General features: G+C 41.2%; 1 protein-coding gene and 1 long non-coding RNA gene across 2 annotated transcripts; one reads left to right on the top strand and one right to left on the bottom strand.

The window, feature by feature from the left end:
* Positions 1 to 1,407: 1,407 nt before the first annotated feature.
* Positions 1,408 to 14,548, bottom strand: LOC108892841 (vascular endothelial growth factor C). The gene is made up of 8 exons (XM_018690593.2): positions 13,470 to 14,548; positions 8,859 to 9,111; positions 8,155 to 8,345; positions 7,589 to 7,713; positions 7,392 to 7,495; positions 5,979 to 6,113; positions 5,377 to 5,578; positions 1,408 to 3,028 (listed from the first exon to the last, which is right to left on the bottom strand). The coding sequence occupies exons 1-8, from the start codon at positions 13,569 to 13,571 to the stop codon at positions 2,917 to 2,919; spliced, it is 1,224 nt and encodes a 407-aa protein (XP_018546109.1). The 5' UTR covers positions 13,572 to 14,548; the 3' UTR covers positions 1,408 to 2,916.
* On the top strand, positions 3,043 to 16,901 carry LOC108892892 (uncharacterized). The gene is made up of 6 exons (XR_001962553.2): positions 3,043 to 3,970; positions 4,099 to 4,222; positions 5,383 to 5,624; positions 5,791 to 5,957; positions 7,591 to 7,734; positions 15,486 to 16,901. It is a non-coding gene; the product is annotated as an uncharacterized LOC108892892 (long non-coding RNA).
* Positions 16,902 to 16,998: the final 97 nt, after the last annotated feature.

Below are 16,998 nucleotides of genomic sequence, written 5' to 3'. Positions count from 1 at the left end.
AGGGATATCAACCAACAGCTGCGCCCAGAGGACCTGGATTTTCACCAACTGTACCCTCAGGCTCAGACTCTCCCTGCCTGAAGCTTCACGGATATTTCAGGGTAATTTTCCTGCACTATGAGAGAATGGCATGTAGTATTACTATGAAATAAATCCTGTTTCTGCCTGTCACTGTAAGGAGAGCAGCCAAACAAGATGCTAACCCTGCTCAGTCTTCATTTCTTTAGCACAGCTGTACAAAAACAGTCATAGGTTAGAAATGTTTTAGGTAGCTGAGGCATTCTGGGTTTGGTGTTAGTCATTACTGTTTAGCTGTTTATTAGTCACTGTAATCAGCTAATGATGCAGACAGACAAGTGTTGAGGTGGTACGGCAGGCAGACGGTCACAGGAGCCAGACAGAAAGGCGATCACTTCATTTTCCATCTGAGTCAATATTGTTTGTTGTGGTAGACGGAGGGAAAGGGAGACAGCTGAAGAAGAGGGAGAAGAAGAAACGGGAGACCACAGGAAGAGTCAAGTTCCCAATCACAGGTGTGTGTGTGTATGTGTGTGTGTGTGTACATGCTGAGGGTTTTTCACTGGATTGTCATTTGAAACATGAGCAATGAACAGTCTTTTCCCACTGTGTGGTTGCCAGAGAATTTATACACAGTTTTAAAGGAGCAGTGACAAATTTAATTAAGAAAGTCATATTATCTATTATTATTCTATTACTTATGTTACATTTATAGAAATTTGAATGAGGATAACACACAGTAACGTCATATTTTAGACAGAACAGTTAAAGCGGGAATGTAACTTTTGAGAGTTAAAAATAACACATAGTTGATTCATAGAATGACAGGTTGAATTCATAGGCAATAAAACAAACCAATGCTCAATTCATTACATTCAGGGTTTTGTTGCTACAGCCTTAGCTGGTCTAGTATGACCACAGCTAATACTTAAGTAGCTAAGATCACTTATGTTTGCAATGTGTGTCAGACTTGAAGTAAACATTGTATAATGCACATCACTGAGTCAGTGAACAGACTTAATGCCTCCTTCCACTTGTGCTACAATTACAATAGCTCAGCATTTTTAGCTAAATGATAGGTAGTAGTTACCTTAACAGTACTTTAGCATAGTACTTCAGCATTGTGTATTATTATAAATGACAAAATAAAATGTAAAATAGTGCTGTTTTTAAAATATTGTGAGAATTTCACACTGGATAGTCCAATATTTCTTCTGTGAGTTGAGTTCTGCTGAGGAAATTAAACTTTATGACTTAATGTCCAAAATCCCTGTCACATCCTGACAGCGCTAACTGTCGTTCACTCCAAGCAGCATTTAGTCTTTTAGAGCTTAACGTGATCAAATGATTAATAACATTCAATATGAACAAAACAGGCACACAAACATATCAGTTTGACAAGGCTTTTAATCAATACTTCAAAACTACTTTAAATATTACAGTCATACTACACTACAATCATTTCTACACTGCAGCAAATCTTCATCTTAACATTTAGTGTATTTTTGAGCCAGAAGTTCATAATGTTTAGAATCTATGGTGTCTAAATGACCTGTTAAAATGAATATTTTACAGTGCAGGCAAAATGGACAATTAAAAACATAATTCAATTTCTCCATAATAATTAAGACAGCTAGAGTACAAAGACATGTAAATAGTTTCATTCCAAAACAATATTTAGTTATGATAGTAACTTAAATACAGTATTTTACAACTACACGATTCCATCTTCAAAAAAAATCACTGTTTTAAATATGACAAAGATCTAAATATTTACAAAAATATATTACATAGAATGTGTAAAGTTAAATTAGTAGAAGACCTAGAACTGTACCCAAGTGTTAACATCCATTGTGATTGGATTCAGCCATGTATGAGGGAAATCTTCAAAGAGCAGCACTGCAGTAGAGGCAAGTAGAAACTGGTAGATATAATAACTGTTGGGAGAGTTTAAATTAGCATTTAATTAAACAGAATCTGGCATTAAACCTCTGCTCTCAGAAAAATGAGGTTGTACCAGCTAAGACTTTTATGTAAATACACATTTTATCTGCAATAAGAGATTCCATCTCTTTCAGTATAGACGCAACGGACACAATCTGTTCACCAACATTTAAATCTAGACTCTGGTGCTATCAGTGGACCATCGAAAGATACTGTCACCATTTCTACCTCTACTAAAAGAGGGAATATAAGGCCCCAACATCATCACATTACATGAATTCTGCTAAATAAATCCTTCAACCTTTCAAATATCTCATGACTCAATGTTGCCAAAGTGTGAAATTGCCTTACAGCTTATTCAATGTAGCATAGCATGAAGTCTGGTCTGTTATTATCTTATTCCACTTTCCATTTCACACACAGTCGTGTGCGGTGCCTCTGCAGCAGGTCGGTGGTTTAGATTTTCTTGCTCAAACACGTTGCAGCAGAGAGTTCGATTGGTCCATCCCGCCCTCGCTGTCGTGCTTTTAGGGCAGTCTCCAGGTGTGATTGGTTGTTTCCAGTCAAGATCGTGTAATTAGCAGTGGGAGGAAGGCCAGCAGATGGGCACTGACAGACAGTGTCCCAGGGAGTCAAATATCTCTCCTTTTTTTCCTGGTTTTACTGCATGTGGATGGCTGTTCTGGAGTTTTTTGTCTTACTGGGAAACACTCCCATCCTCCTTTGTAGTATTTAGCTTTTTTGGAAGAGTGTGAGAGCACAGGCAGCGTTTTAAAAACTCCTCTGCTTTTAGTTTGTTGTAATCCAATACAAGTAAATATGTAAGTGCACCTTCCTGCCCTCCTATCAAGAGGCACTTCTACCATCCTGCTCCTTTGTCTTCAGGCCAAACAATTTCAAGCCTCAGGTCAAAGGGCAACAAATGGCCTGCAGTCCTGCTCCACTGTCTGCCTGTTAATTCCACTCAGGCCTCATGTAGTTTGGGATGCACTGGCAGACGTGGTGGCTGTAGTAAAACCCAGCCGAGCAAACACGTCTTGGCTTTCTGCAAGGCAACCTGTAACAACTAGATAGAGGAAGCAGAAGAAGAAGGAGGCGGAAGATGAAAGCCAAAGCCAGAAAAAGCAAGATCAAGAGGAAGATGAAACGAGGGAGGCGAAGTAGAAAAAAGAAGGAAGAGGGAGGAAGTAAGGATGAGGGGGGAAAACGACAAAAAGGGGAATGAAAAGGAGGAGAGAGAGAGGCATTAAAGATTTGAGAGAATGGTGGAGGGAAAGAAAGGGTGAGGTTGAAGGGAGGAGGAGAGGAACAGAGGAGAAATAAAAAGAAGACACAGGGGAGATTATACTCTCTTGGCATGCATACTATTGATTATTCAGATCTTCACATCCCTTTTGGATAAACCCTGATCCAAGTTTTGTTTGTGCGTGCATCAAAAGATTCTGTGTGTGAGAGAAAGATGGAGTATCTCTCCAGAGAGGGGGAGGAGTTAGGCCCAATTCTGGGAACTCTCCTTTTCAAAATCACAGTAGGTGTAGGGTCTTCTGTGCACCACCTCCTGTGACCAGATGTTGAGTCAAACCAAGAGGTAGACAAAACAATGAATAGAATGATGGAGAGGAAACAGAGCTAACATATTTCAGCCCTCTTAAGCTGAGAAAGTTTAAGAAACTCTGCCATCAAAGGTCACTTCTGTGTATGTCTCTGAACTTTCCCATATGTGTAAAGCTACAATTAGAAATCGCTCATATCAAAGCTCATGTCTGCTTATGTGTTTTTCTTTGTGCGTGTCACTCCATCTGTCTCTGAGCCTGCCTGCCTGTCTGATGGCTGCTCTGCTCACTGTCATCAAGTTCACCCAGTCCCTCTGTCTCTCTGCAGGCCTCTGGGTTCAGAGGAAGGTTGATCTCTTGCATGCTGGCTGTGGGAACCGCGACACGCATGCAAAAACATGCACACGCAGCTGAGACCGCGGCTGAATGTTTAGGACGCCCCGTGTCCATAAAAGGTCAAATGGAAACATGTGAACGAAAGGAAATGAAGAAAGAATGTTTGACATGTCCATTGAGAGTTTGCGCTCTCTTGTGCCTTTCTTTCAAAGCTCTGGCTCTCAGTCTTTTCCCCTTCCTCTTGCAGAGCTCCCAGGGCAAACACTTATGTACGTCTCCAAGGACCAAGTCTTCAAGGACCTACCACGCCGAACTAGTGCCTAAAGCACAGCACACAGAAGCAGCTCTCCCAGTATTGTCTACTAGTTCAGGTAACTCATGATGAACTGATGCATCACACATCTCCTTTCATCTGGTCCAATGAAGAATGTAGCTTCATATTGTGCTTCAGTACTCGCTAAAATTGAATACCTCCAATTTGGAAATAACCCAGGAACTGTCTAGTCCTTGGCTACAGTTTCAAAATGCTGAGTTAGAGCTTTAAAGAAGGAACTAATTTATCCAGGACAAACATGTGGAACAGTGAGAGTGACGCACTAATAACAGACAGTGGTTTACCAGCGAACAAGTAGGCATTATCAAAGCACACAAGAATCAAAACTGCCATAAGTTTACCAGTAAAAACCTGTTGTGTCATTACAGCCAAGTGGTTTGTGCTGATCATGTTCGTCGCCGTCCAAGAGATCAGGACTCCTTTTGGCCCCAGAGGCCATGTTACATCACCTACTTGCTCTAAGTTGCCCCCATCAAATTTTATGCCCTCTTAAAAACTCTTTATAAGGAGGAGTGAGTTCCAGGCCTCCCAACAGGATAGTTACCCTGTCTTTGGCCACATACTGTAGTAACTGACAAGTGAAGGACAGCTGGGGAATTTGTGGAAGTGTGGGTCTACATCAAGCTCTAGATTTTTATCTTATGCAACTGCGGAAAAGGGTAAAGGAAGAGGAACCAGTAACTCCAATGAATTGTTCTGACACAGGCTCAGAATTACATGCTGTTCCTTAGAATTAAACTGATTATATACACACTGCACTCAGGCAGTTTATATGTAATATACTGTACAGCTTTAATTGTGAAATATGTTTAAATATGTTCTCATTAGAGAAGAAATACCATCTTTGACATCATCAAATTCTGGCTGCTATAATTGAAAAATGTAATTTATAAAGGTTACAGTGAAGAACTTGATGAATGTAGTTCCCTACATAGAAGCAAGATAATAATTTTTATGACCAAAGAATGTTTATTATTCCTTATGGGTCTTTTTGGCTTAGAGCAGAGGGGATTCTTAAAGTTAAGGGTCTAGTTGGCAGAGTCCCAGAGTGTGGATACTTGGGATAATTTCATCCCCCAAAGGAGACATTCTCTCTTTGCTTGTCCCTCTCCACAGGGAGGTCAGAGAGCAGAGTGGAGAAATTCCGTCTTTCGCTCAGTGACAGGATGTGGACCTTCTCTGTGCTCCTACCTGCAGGTGTTGCGGTTGAACTTCTTGCCCTGCCGCAGACACGACTGCGGACTCTCCCTGCACTGACACAAGCAGGTGTCCGGGTTCAGCGGCTGATTCCCGGGGCAGTCGGCGGCACACACGCAGCCGCACAGGTCGTCGTCCCACCGCTGGCCCGTGGGACACCACTTCCCCTCACCATGACCTTCACACTGGCATTCACCTGAGAGACATTTAACATAAACGAGGAGAGAAACGAAAACATAAAGGTAATTTATAAATTAAAGCCAGACTTGATCAGATATTGCATAGTGCACCTCTGTGAGCGTTCCGGGGCTGAATCTTTGGTGGTCATGTCTTTACTTGTTAGACATTTGCATGAGATTCCCAACACTTCCCTTTATCTGTTATCCTTTCTCTCTTGATCTTGCTCAGGTGCTTCCAGACTGACAACCCCTTTCTCATAAATTTGGTGCATTTACAGTAAACCAGTCATTGTGAAACCAAGAGGAAGCTTCAGAAAAAATTACACCTCGCACCTGGAGCAGACTCTGAGCCTTAAACCCTGCTTTTCAACAACAGTGTATTTCAATGTGTTTTCAGTAAGTGAAACTCCTCCTTACAGGTGTTGTGGTCCAGTTTCCAGCCTGGATCGCAGCTGTCCTCCGTGAGTCCGTTTCGACAGACGCACTCGCAGGTGGACTCCTGCAGAACCCTGTTGGGCCCACAGAGAGCCAGCAGACCTGAGTCCAATGTGTCTGGAAGCCACATGGAAAACCAAAAAAACAGTTATTTCATTATTTTCCAGCTTCATTTTGCCTTCCTGTTTTTGAGCCAGTCTTGCACTGCATGGCTGTAGACTCTCGTTTCATGGATACCAGTCAGACAAACAGCTACAACATCAAAACTGCAAAGAGGCTGGAATTTTCTTCCTCTGTGGTGCTTCAGTGCAGTCCCAGAGAAGAGAATAGTGTTTCTGTTTACATTTATTACACTGAAGTTGCTGGTGGAAACATTAGTTTTAAGCATGGACATGTCCAAAATGTTCATATATATATAAAATAAGTTTGTATTTCTAATCATTCAGACTCTTTCCGACTGGTATCAACTTTCAGCCTGTTTTGAAACAATGTGATAAGAGAGGTTTTTCAGTTTATTAATAGAAAAAAAGAAAAGTATCTGGAGATTGTAGGCGCTGCATGATTGTACAAGTAAGATGCCACAGACACTTTGACTTCTCATTTTACAGTTGAATAAACATTCCCTCAAGGGGAATTTGTTTCATGTCATTTCATTTACCGTCCAGGCGGCATCATCATCATCACTTGGCTGCGGTGGTGGAGTTTTTGAGAAAAATGTCTTTACCGAAAATCAGCCTCACAAGGAAAAAAAACTTGCTCAGTGGGGTTTAAAGGTGCAGCTGCGTTTTGGATGACACTGCATTCTGGTTCAGATCAGGGGAGTTTTCATATCTGTTCAGTAGTTACATGACAACAAGGAAACAAAATCCCCCTTTTTAAAAAAACTGTCCGATCTTGTACCTGCTGTGTTATCATCACACTATCCAAACACTGCACTGACAGCAGTATTTAAACCACGAGGTCAATCCTGATTTTTATGATAGAACATACTGCTCGATTTATAGGTTGCATGTAACTTGTGCTCCACCCTTTATTGAAGATACACAATTTTTGATTTCTGGCTTAATTTTCATTTGCCAAATTTCTCACTACTCTCGAGCATTTGATAAGTGAGAAGTTTGTTTATTATTTGTTAAAGTGTTGAATCATGACTTGGGAAGGAGCCAACCTTTGAGATTTGCTGCTCTCAGTTGAGACCAAGTTTCCTATGTTTCTGCCCTTAAAATGAATCAGTGTCCTCTCATGATTCATTTGACTGATTTAATGGAGAAGCCATGTGTTTATTTTACAAGTCAACCAGCAAAAATTAAAACAAAAATAAACAGAATTTGGTGGAACAGAAGTACAGTTTCCCTTCTTTAGACTCATACATCAGCAAAGACTGAACAATTTTACCTGTCTCTCTCTCTGAGTAGTTTATAGCATCTGTAGAGACACACACACAATTCACTGGATCCCATAATGATCCCGAGGAGCAGGGAACTTCAGGAGGGGAACACCTACACACACACATTATGAATGCATGACTAGAGGAGCACTGAGTCAGAAATGTTTGTAAATGTGAATATGCGTAACTCTTCGCTCTTACTCACAGGTGATCTGTCGCGGCTCGTCTGATGATGGAGTGGAGCGGCCGTTTGGAGAGGCATTCGCACGAAGTGTGGTTGACGAAGGCTACCATGACATGATCCGTCCTGGGAGGGGACAGTTCCATCAACTGGCAGGAAGAGAGATAAAGGTTAGAAGTGTGTGTGTGTGTGTAAGAAAACAATAATTCATTTTTTCTTATATTCCTTGTCTTTATTTCTTCTGCTGCTGTCATCACAATAATACTGTTTGAGTGTTTCAGCTGTAGAGGTTCTGTTGCAAGATTGTGCAACTGTGCGTGACTGTGTGAGTTGTATGGTCTTGATGTCCAGTCGCAGCCAAAGGGTGTCCCATTGCAGTAGGGCGGGATGTGATACAGGCGAGTTTGTTACATAACTGGCTAGATTGGTTTCTGTCCTACTTCTTGAGGCAGTTTGAGGTGTAAGAGCAGAAAATACCAACACAGCCGTGTAATGGAGCAGAGCAGTAAATAATTCAAGTGCTGAAAAATGTCTGACATGGAAATAAACAGGGTAGAAACAAGAAAGAAAGAAGAGAACCCAGCACTCACAGTCTTGTTTACAAGCGAGTGGCTCGTGTTGGTGCAGTAATAGGCCTCGTTGGTGCAGCATCCGCCGCACCGATGCAGCGCCACACAGCGAGGGAGGTAGAACTGAGTGGTGGATTCTGGGTATTCTTTGGCGACCTCTACACACACCTCTCTGGGCTGGCATGAGGTCCGCTGGATCTCCTCGAGTATGACTGAAAACATGTGTGATTAAGAAACTGAATTGGGTTTGTTGACACTCAATCTGAATGCGCGAGAGCTTTCGGGTCTTAATTTATCTGTTATTAGAGGTTTTGGGGCAATGGCAGGAAATCATAGACCTCTCCAATAATTTATCTAATTTTCATTTTCCACTCTTGTTTCCAGCTAGGCTTCTTTCCTCCATTTATTGCATTTACCACCCACTTTTGTCTGTCTCCAGTGCAATGAAATCTGTCTGGCAGTCATAAAAACATGATTTCTCTTGTTATATCACCACTGCCCTGATTTTGAAGTATTTTTGGCGCTTTGTTCGAGCGTTATAAAATCCTGCAGCCTGGCCTGATGGAGAGAAAAAATTCTAAAAGTTTAAAAAATCTGGGAGGTGTGACAGTGAGATTCAAAATTCTTCACTATGTGCTTGGCTGTTACGAACCTTGCTCCATGTGTGAAGATTCAAATTTGCTATCTCAGGTATGCTTTTCGTCTAAATTGACCTCAGTGTTTACCTTGAAAAGTCCCGTCAGCTTTGTAAAGAGGCTCCTCCCTCGGCTGACCCCACAGATCGTCATTGTTAGAGTGGAGTAAAGGGCTCGACGAGGTGGTAGAAAAAGAGGGGGATGAGGAGGAAGAGGAGGCGTCCCATGTTTTCTTCCTCAGGCAGTGCTGGAGCAGGCTGTATTCAGGGTACAGAAGCTGCAATAGCTGATCCACACTCGTTACTGTCTCCAAACTGGGCTGGTCATCTGACAACACTGGAGCCTGGAGGACAGAAAACACATGCAACTTTAATAACACAAAATCCCCTCAGTTTTGAGCCCTTCACATGTTGCCACAAAGCTTTGTATTCATAAAGAACATTTCCAGGAGAGGAAAAGTAGGCGTTAAAGAGACAATAACAACAGACAAAGAAACTGAAAACTATGGCTATATGGCTCATAAGTCACCATTTTCCTGTTTTTTCCTGCTCTTAGATATAATGAAAAAAACTTTAAAAAGTGTTAGAGTTGAGGGGGATTTGTCCTGAGTCTTGCTTTTGGGAGAAAACGATTAGATACAGCAGAATTTACAGCGTCAGCTTTGCTGCTTTGAGCTGGATAAACAGTGAATACCTCAGCTACCAATGTGTTGTAACATGTTGCTGTTGGCTACTGTTAGTTATTATGGATACGTGTGTCCTCTCGTCACCTAAACACACTCATTGTTGCATTCAAGTACACAGGTAAGCTGCAAAGTCTGTGTTTCCTTTATGCCTCAGTCGCTCTGTTTGAGCTCCTTTTTTGTCTTCTTTGTCGCTTTTATAACAGTCAAACTCTGCACTTAAAAAGCCTTACCTGAGGCAGAGTGATAAAATCTGAAAATACCTGCCCTGCTGCTACTGCAGTGCCCTTGAGCAAGACGCCATAACACATCTGTATTTTTGATATCGTCTACATTGTTTTCGGTTACCTTATCAGTCGTTTGTTGGGTATAAACATCATGAGACCCTTCCTGAATCTGGCCCTGTGACAAGTTGAATCTCCAACTTTGAGCCTTTTACATAAGAGCTTCTGAGGAGTCCTTAAATGCAGCATTTGGCCTGCTTCAGTGGACCAAACAGACTGGAAACTGTCAGCTCAGCCAGCACCCACATTATTATGATTACTGTACAGTGAGGGCTTTATGTGGGAGACCAGGTCCATGCAGGAAATCCCAGTTTACTGTCGATATCGCTCGACAACCATTCCTGCTGTGAGTCAGCCCCATAATGATTTTTTGTTCATGATTGATGATGCTGTTCTGCTACATACTGATACAGCAGATGAAAGACAAAAGGGTAATTGTGTGACAGACTTGCTAATAGAGGCGGCTGTATCATTTGCGTTGGACTAAATGTCATCTGGGAGTTCAAGTGTCACATACTAATTCTTCCTCCAGGGAGTGTGAGTGGTTGTTTAGTTTCCCAGGCCGAGAGGGAGCAAACTGGCACAGCTGGTATTACCTAAACAGAAACCAGATCTCTGTGTCGTTATCAGTCCCACCATTTATCTCTTTCTCTCCCTACCTCCCCCTCCCTTCCTCTTTCTATCCATCCATCTCACATCTCAACAAATTTTTGACATTTTTGACCTCCCTTTTCTATTCGTGTCTCACAGCTGTCTCGATTTATACTCATTACTTTGCTCATGCTCACCTGTGACATCAAACATGTCATTCTTTAGTCAGTGTAAGTTTTGCAGTTCTTGTAAAACAAGAATTGTGTTTACACAAGATCATAGTGGATACAGTACAGTCACGCTAGCAGCTCTGTGAGGCTGCACATAGGCACAGCAGCGCTTGACAACATGATCATGATGATAGCGCTAACGTACTGGTGATTCGCGGGTAGAGTGTTTACCATGTTCACCATGTGAGTTAAACATGTTAGCATCAATGTGTGTATCAAATTTCACTGCAGTCCATCCAAATGTTGTTGAGACATTTTACTCAAAACCACAAAAACCAACCTCACAGTGGCGCCAGAGGAAAAGTCAGGGGATCACTAAAGTCAACACTGACAATAATTGACTGTACAAAATTTAATGACAATCGACCTAAAAGCTGTTGAGATATTTTAGACCAAACCAACACTGACGTCCTTAGACCCATGCTGCCAACATGGTTAAGAAATACTGTTTGGATTTCAGGTGATTTAACCTTGTATGGTTAAAAAATGGAAACGGCTGAATGTGTTTCGAAACAGACTGTTTTGACAAAACTGAGAACACATTGTCGACTTCTTTGTGGTTTCTCGGTGGGAAATTTAAAATATTGGTCATTGGTTTTTAGTCAACATGTTGCTTACCAGAATTTTGTATGAGACCAGTTAAAACCGTCATGGTCTCAGTGTTTTTGCTGGCTACTTAGTGACAAAAAAAAGTACAACCAGATTGTGTGTGCGTTCAGTAATAATACAAGTCACAGCTTCACAAGCTTTTCAGCTGTCCCCAAAACACAGTCAGACACGATTGTTAGTCATATAAAGACACAGCTACAGAAGAGTTTGACAATATAATTCAGTTCACTGCTGGTTCAAATTGGGAAGTAAATGATTAGAAGGGTTTTTCTCTCTTACTGAAGCATGTACTGTAAGAAGCACATATCTATCAATAACCAATATTACGCTTCTTTATTGGAGAATGTCCTCATAATATTGATGGACAGTTTTAATTACACACAGGAGGACAGACACTTCTCTCTCTCTCGCTTTGTTTCAAGGCCCAGATTTCCTCTTTTTCTTTTGGTTCCTCTCTCTCTCCTTTGTGTTGTTAAAGTGATCACATGACATGAGGTCATCGCTGTGGGAGTATGAGGTCATGACGGACCAGCCATTCGTCCCGTGCAACCAGGGTGTGTCCATCATTAGATATTGCTGGCACACAGACATGCATATACACACACCCATGCATTTGTCAATGTCCGTCTTCCTGTATAAACATCTTATCTCCAAAGTTATTGTCACATACACACAAAATTGATCTTTTTGCAACAATTGATAACCGACCAGCCCCATCAAAATACATGACTGTAATTCATTCATTCATTCATTCATTCATTCAGTTCCAAGAAGATTACATTACTTAACATCTCCTCCTCTGCATTTGGACAGTTTTACAAGCTAGGAAACAGGTTCCTAGGAGTAAACTGATGCCACTCATTCCTACCATTGTTGACAAGACACTTTCTTAGAACAACAGGAGTAAACATTAGCTAGAATTCAACAGATCCGGAAATGTGATCATGACTAAGTCTGACTCATAAGCAGCATTTACAGTAAAGAAGACACTGAAATCACAGAAAATGAAGTCTTTTAAACTGATTTTTCAATTAGTTGTTTGGAATTATGTTAAGGAAACTAATAATATAAGGAAATTGATTTTTTCACTTTAATTGCTTCTCTCTGGAGGAAAATAATGCCCTCTCTCTGTCACAGCAGTCATGCTGTAGACCTGCTCAAAGTACAATAACTACTGCAACTGCTGTCGTAGATGACATTGTTAACTCACTTGATAAAAATCGACATTGTGTTTCACCCTTTGTAGATCTGTCCCAGGCTGAAACTGTCGATCGTAATATTATGCTGAATAAATTGTTTTCTATTGGTTTTGATAATGCTATTTACACTATTTCAAAACCCCAAATGTTTGATAAAGGTTTCCCACAATGATCAACATTAGGCCCCCCGCTGTTAACTATTATATCTGAAATAGAATTATTTCCCCATCTGATTATTGCAATGTCCATGTTTATGCTGACGATACCATCTTGTATGTCTTCGGTTCTACTGCAAACCAGGCCTTGTTCAGGTTACAGTCTGATGGCCCCTAGATATTTTCTTTTTTATTTAAAGCACAATCTAAACTACAACCTGATTTGATGTACTTCTAATAGATACACTGCAGCTTTATGAATAAGTATTTGGTTAAATGGCAGATCAAAGCTCACAAACTAAAACTTTAAATTGGATTCTTATACCTGAACAGAGCTTATTTCTCTCTTCAAAACAGGAAAAGTTCAGTTTAATATAATATCTACACCAAAATATAGACAGTCTGTGCGCTCATGCTGCTGCTGCTTCCCTTAAACCGCCGAATACCATTTACCACAGTGCCATTACTCAACACAGCTATCATACTCACCACTGATAGTTACATGAAAAAGTCCTTAGTCCTTAGCCTCAGTGAACATCCATGACACCAGATGATATAAGAGGTAAGCTTTAAAAATCCAGACAGGAGTGGTGTGTGATTGAATTATTGTGATGTTACTGCAGAGCTGTATGAAATCTGTTCCCAGAGCTCTTTCCTGAATAAATAAAAGCTTATCTAGCTTAGCTAACACTATTCTGTCAGAAGATACTCCCTCATTAGGTGTTTTGATGGTGATGATGGTGAGGAGCGCTGTTTAACATCAATGACATAGCATTTAATTGATGTAACTTTCATACTCGTCAAACAATTCAGTGATCTCTTGAGCCCTTGTGTCACTATTTGACAAGCTGTAGAAATTAGTGAAGGAGAAATGGTAGAATAATATTTCATAGTTAACGCAGTTCAGACCAAGCACACATTTATAGATGATAGAGAAATGAAATGTCTCACCTCTGTGCCCATGTCTCCAGTTTGGTAATAGTCCGTGTAGTCTTGTCCTGAGCACAAATTGCTGATATTAAGCATCCATAGGAGCAAAGCTGGTATCCACATAGTGAGGAGATGGAGAAGGGAGGAGAGGAGAGGAGATATCAGGACAGAGGAGGAGGAAGTTGGAGAATTTAAAGCTGGATGTAAAGTGGCAGAGAGGAAGGAGGAGAGGGAGGTGGAGGAGTCTGAGGTGAAGAGGAGGAGAAGGAGGAGCAGGAGGGTATCACAGGCTCGGCAGGTATCTCTTTCCTCCTCTCTTCATTCTATCCTGGGACGAAGTTGCTCTTCTGGCGCAGGTTGTTTGAATTTGGTAAATCAGCTGAATAAATCATGATGAGGAAATCCTCTCCTCCTCACAGCTTCAAACGCGGCTCCTTTTTTCGTCTTCCCTTTTTTTTCTTCAGAGGAAGTCTTTCCTCTTCTCTTGCTGCACGTCCATTGCTGTTGATCGGATGTTCTCTGAATGACTGTTTGTCCCTGTTTGAGTTTCTGTCTTCACTTTTTCTCCTCTTTATATCTTTCTTGACCTTGAACGTGAATTTTGCTTCAATCTCTGCCTTTTATTTTCTGATTCTCCCATTTATCTCCCCTTTTCTCTGCAGCCTTGGTTGTGCTCTTCAGTCTCTTCTCCTCGCCCTTCACACTGGTGCACCTCCTCGCTTTCTTTATCTATATTTTCCCTTCTCTTCACACAACAGCTGTGCTCTTCCCTCCCTCTGTCTGTCTCTCTCAGATTATCGCTGCCTTTTTATCTGTCTCCTGTTTCTTCCTCAGAAACCTTCAGGGCAAAGCTCTCTCTCTCTCTTTCTCTCTTTCTCTCTGCCTCTCTCTGGACTTTTTTTTTTTTTGCTGCTTTCTAAATCTGTCACAACTTTTCTGTCAGCCTGTCTGATCAAAGAGAGAGAGAGGAGAAAAAAGAGAAGAAGAGCTTATTCCAAATCCTGTTCTGCTTTTGGTATTAAGTTCTTGTTCAAACAGAGGGAATGTGCGTCCTGCTCATAGATGTCCTGCTGGAGTGAATGAGAAAAAATACAAGAATGGAAGGATTGTATCTTGTGGGTGGAGTGAAGGATCTGAGAGAGATGATTCGTGCGTTATAGCTGATTATACTGGCTCACTTTTTTTTTCCTCCCCAGAAATTGCTGGCTATACAGCGGCTGCAGAGGCAGGCAGCGTCTTGGCACCAGCACACATTCTCTTAACACATGCCATCACCCTCTTTTTATGTGATTTAAATTCACTGCAGAGGTTATTTTAGCTGTGGTATTTATAACTTTTGAAAAAGATTTAAAAACAGGTTCAGCTGTCAGTTGCAAAATCAGATTATCCTTATTACTCTTCCCTTCCTCACACATTTGTTATCTGCTCCATCTTTGTTATTCCACATACTGGGAGCAGCTGCCACTGAGACCCCTCAACATGTGTGTGTTCAGTAGCAGCCAGTGGTGATGAATGTATGCTCTGTCTAACCGCAGCTCTAAGTGCCTTTTTATGAGCTGCTAATACCTTTGCTGTCTCTCTCTCGGCTGCCTCTGCTTTATGTCAGCTGCCCTCAATTCCTGCTGCTTTCTCTTCACCTCAGTAAGCACTGTTTCAATGTCAGGACTCGTCTGTGTGAGAGAGTGAGTGTGTGTGTGGGAAAGAGACAGAGATAAAACCACACATTTGGCCTCACACCTGCAGCTCCAAAAACCTTTTCCACCTTTACTCCCTCACACTTCATCAAGCTCCATCTTTTTCTTTCTCCCTCCCCCTCCTCTCGCCTCTTTTCTCGTTCTTTCTCCCTGCGGTTAGTCCGTTCAAGGTCCTAAAAAAGACAAACTTTACATACCTCCTTAACTATACTGCCCCAAGGCTGTGGGCATGTGTGTCTGTGTGTCATGGAGGAGGAGGAGGAGGAGGAGGAGGAGGAGAGCAGAACGAGCCAACATCTTTGACTTAATTATGATATATATATATTTTTCTTTCCTCTCCCAGGGCCAAACATTTACAGACAACTGTAAAATAAATTAAGGAGAAGACGGACAGACAGCGAGGCGGGAAAAGGAGAGGAGAGACAGGAGGCCGCAGTGACGAGGAGGAGGGAGAAAGAGGTGTGCCTGGGAAACGCTCGAATGAGAAAACATCCGATTTTTGGGCCAGTCACTGCCAGCCTTTTCGGGGATTAAAGAAGCATACACACACACACACACGCGGTGGCAAGTGTCTGCTTGCAGTACGCTTTATGTGTTGAAATCCGTGCAACCAAATTCCACATTCCAGTCATTGCTTTCTCCATTTCATCATGTGAGCTCGGAGCACAGAATTGGAGATAATAGAGAGGGAGGTTTATCAGTATGTAATTCCAGGCTTTATGCTGTTTAACAGGAGGAAAACAAACCAAAAGACTTCCTGATCCTTTTCACGTCTAAATGTAATGTTTAAAAAGAGTCGCAATCAAACTAAATCACCTGCTGCCTGAAAATGAACTCATACTGAATATGTATGAGGGGGTATTTACTTTCAGGAAAGGATTAACTGTTTCCTTGAGGGGTGAAAGGAACAATTTAAACCTCTCTGATAAAGTATTCATTGACCTCAATCCTTCACACAGGCGGAAAACAAACCAAAGACGACTAAAACCTGCGTAAAAGTCAAGTCAGAAAGAGTCACATAAAAATAATAATAAAAGAAGTTGTAATTTCCTGAGGAAGAAAAGCACCTTTTCTTTCCTATTTCATTAGTGATTTGGCTTTGTCTTCAATCCTCAGTATAAAACCAACAGCTTGGCGTTCTCTCTGTTACAGCCTAATAACCAAATAAAAGGGCAACTAGTAAAGCAGCACATCTTACAAGAATGTTGTGTTTTTTTTATAGACGTTTTTGCTGGAAAAAACAAAAGACTTAAAATGTCTTACCACATCAAGAGCTAGAGTAAAAAATTTATTTATTTCAAAAATTTAGTCTACAAAAGCTTTGACCATCAAAAAGCAAAACCAAACTCTGACACTAAAACGACAAATGCAGTTCAATTCAAAGATTAGTTCGATGATGTTTGCAAAATTCATTGTGATAACTGCTTTCCTTCACAGGAATCACTGTTTTGTTCATGAAGTAACCATGCCAGTGTGCAGATGAACTTTGTGAACTAGCTCAAACATCAGACTTACCTAAGTGACACTGGCAGGTCTCATACAGCTGAAATATGTGAGGTAAATGGCCGAATCACAGTCAGTGTTATAAAGACCAGTATGAGACCTTACACAGCAGAGAAACCAAATAATGGATGGAACCTCTAAAGATAGGGAAACTATACACTTGCACTTATTCTAACTAATTATATTAATGCATTAATGACAACTAGGAACTCGTGAGCTTAAAGTGGATAGTGAGAACTCCTCTCTGAGCTCTAGGCCCCATGAAAACATGTACTATTAAATAAATGTAGAAACTGATTTCAGTGTCTTTAGCGGAGAAACCGTACAATTGTAATACCCAAAATACAGCTGGT

Source organism: Lates calcarifer, linkage group LG7_2 (genome assembly GCF_001640805.2).
Source record: "Lates calcarifer isolate ASB-BC8 linkage group LG7_2, TLL_Latcal_v3, whole genome shotgun sequence".
Lineage (NCBI taxonomy): Eukaryota > Metazoa > Chordata > Actinopteri > Centropomidae > Lates > Lates calcarifer.
This window is presented reverse-complemented; position numbering and strand designations above follow the sequence as displayed.